Source organism: Geospiza fortis, unplaced genomic scaffold (assembly GCF_000277835.1).
Source record: "Geospiza fortis unplaced genomic scaffold, GeoFor_1.0 scaffold237, whole genome shotgun sequence".
Classification (NCBI taxonomy): Eukaryota; Metazoa; Chordata; class Aves; order Passeriformes; family Thraupidae; genus Geospiza; species Geospiza fortis.
Genome location: NW_005054319.1, coordinates 737659 through 740000, shown reverse-complemented (window position 1 = coordinate 740000; position 2342 = coordinate 737659). Strand labels below are relative to the sequence as shown.

General features: G+C 48.5%; 1 protein-coding gene across 1 annotated transcript in view; it reads right to left on the bottom strand.

The window, feature by feature from the left end:
• LOC102042286 (cytochrome P450 3A9-like) overlaps positions 1 to 2342 on the bottom strand; it is a 42541-nt gene that overhangs the window by 7284 nt on the left and 32915 nt on the right. Inside the window, exons 2-3 of the mRNA XM_005420346.2 lie at positions 2287 to 2342; positions 273 to 325 (exon numbers count right to left, since the gene is read on the bottom strand). Coding sequence (XP_005420403.2) covers positions 273 to 325; positions 2287 to 2342 — 109 coding nt within the window. The remainder of the gene's footprint in view (positions 1 to 272; positions 326 to 2286) is intronic.

Below are 2342 nucleotides of genomic sequence, written 5' to 3'. Positions count from 1 at the left end.
GGCAGGCGAGGGCCTTTTGTTACCAGATTTAAACTGCTTTTCACAGCATTGGTCAAAATAGTTTCTGTATGATGTGACAGTGACGCAGCTCTGTGTCACCAGGCTCCAGTAGTGGTAGTAAGCCACCAGCAGAACTCTGTCACTGCTGCTCTCATCCTGTTGGGACTGTCAGGGCTGCAGGTGGAGAAAAGGGAGCTTTCCTAATGAACATTTTCTTCCATTTGTGCAGATTCTAGTTTTACTCTCAGAAGAGATCAGTGGTTCGTACTCACCCCCAGATTTTCCCGTATTTCTTGAAACATTCTGTGTCAAATTCCAGGAAACCCTGTGGAAAGCAATTTAAAAATTGTATTGGGTTATCCTGGATTGAAAAAGACCCACAAGGACCATCCAAGTCCAACTCCTGGCCCTGCACAGGGCAGCCCCAGAAATGCCGCCATGTGTGTGAGAATGTTGTCTGAATGCTCCTTGAGCTCTGGCAGGGTTGGTGCTGAGTTATCTGAGACAGGATGCAGAGAAGGGGGTGATGTTGGACATGGTGGGTGGGGAGGAAAAGCCCTAAACTAACATTCAGAGCTGCTTTATGAGCAGCCAAAGCCATGATGAAGCATGAATGTGCACTGCACTTTGAGGGAGCTGTTGGCCAAGATGCTGGCAAAGGGCAGCTGGAAATCAGCCAGCCAGGAGTGCTTCTTTGGGGATGCCCCTTGGTCTGTGCTGCTGAGCCTTATCCCACACTGGTCTTTTGTAGTAGTTTTGCTTCACCAATTTGAGATTCTCCAGCCAATGTGCCAATTAGTGTGGTGGGTTCAGTGCTGATCAATCATCAGTGCACTCACTAGAATGTACTTATTCATCTCCTGCTGTGAGGTAGGATTAGGAGAAAGGCAAAGCAGGCTCAAAACTTTAAAAGCCTTTAAAAGTAAAATGTATTAACAGTAAATAAAAGAAAGAGTAATAAGAATAAGAACAAAACCTTTAGGACACTTCTCCTCCCCCTATAACCTTTCTTTCCCAATGACAACATAAAGAAACAAAACCTAAAATTTCAGTCAGTTTGCCACTTCTAGAATAGTCTTTCTTCACTTCCCTTAGGGAGAGAAGTCCCTCTTGTTGATGTTATGGAGATGTCTCCACAAGAAAACAGTTCTCTTGCGCCTTTTATCTTCCACAAACAGCAGCCACCTGGGGAAATCTGCAATCCTGAAATCACTTCCCTTTTCCACAAGCTTTTCCCACAGCTGTGTTTATGGGCCATGTCAACTTCTGGGATACTGTTTTAGAGATGAGCTGTTCAAGGCAAAGATTCTCATTATCTCTGAAATCATCTTCTTCCTGGGGGCACAGGATCTTCATCACTCTTCTCTCCTTCTCCGTTCAAACTTCTTATGGGATCACAGCTACTTTAACATCTGCTTACTTTAGCATGGGGCCCTTTGCTCAATATCTACAATTGGAACACTTTCATCTCCCCATACTTTTATGTGGAAAAAGAGTCTTCCTCCACAGCTTTACAGGAGGATTTCAGCCCTAAGATCAAGACATCTCCCCATCCCTCCCAACTAGGACTTGACTTCTTCTGCACTGACGTCAGTGTCTTCATGTTGCTCCTCTACACTGCCTGCATTTTGTTCCTTTCTCTCACTTGAGGGAGTATTGAAGCACTGAGAGAGATAATATCTCACCCAGGGCCTGCAGATGGTCACTTGACCCTGGCCGGGCCCAGTAGTTTGTGGTGGGAACTCTGCCTGAGGGGGGCTGATGGCTTCTCCTCTCCCTGGCCCAGTCGTTTTGGGCAAATCTCAATAGTGGTAGAATCTTGGCTGAGCTGGCCCAGCCCAGGGCTGCTCCTGAGGCTGGCAGACCTGGCTGGGCAGGGCAGGGCCCAGTAGCAGCAAGATGTCAGAAATCGCAGCCATGGCCCAGACTGGCCTCAGCCCCCCACACTCTCCCCTCACCTGCCCGGCCCCACAGGAATGGGGCCCGGCCTGCAGCAGGGGCCGCCCGACCAGGCCCGGCTCCTGTCAGCTCCTGTTACCTCTTTGCTGACCAGAAAAGAGAGAGTTCCCAGGTCTCTTTTGTCTTTAGCTTATGTTTTTCACAGAGGTGTGTACAGTTTTCCAGTGATTCAAACAGATTGTCCCTTACACAGAAGCTTTGCACCACTTCTCTGAATGCCTCCCGTGCAAACCCACCACACCTTTGCACAGGCCCCGCGTGACGGAGGAGCTGGCATTTGGAGATAACTTATCAGCACTCTGTATCTGTTCAGCTACAGGCACTCACTTTGCGATATTCCAGGGATGTCCCAAAGAAAGGCAGAGGTCTTGGCCCAGGAATGC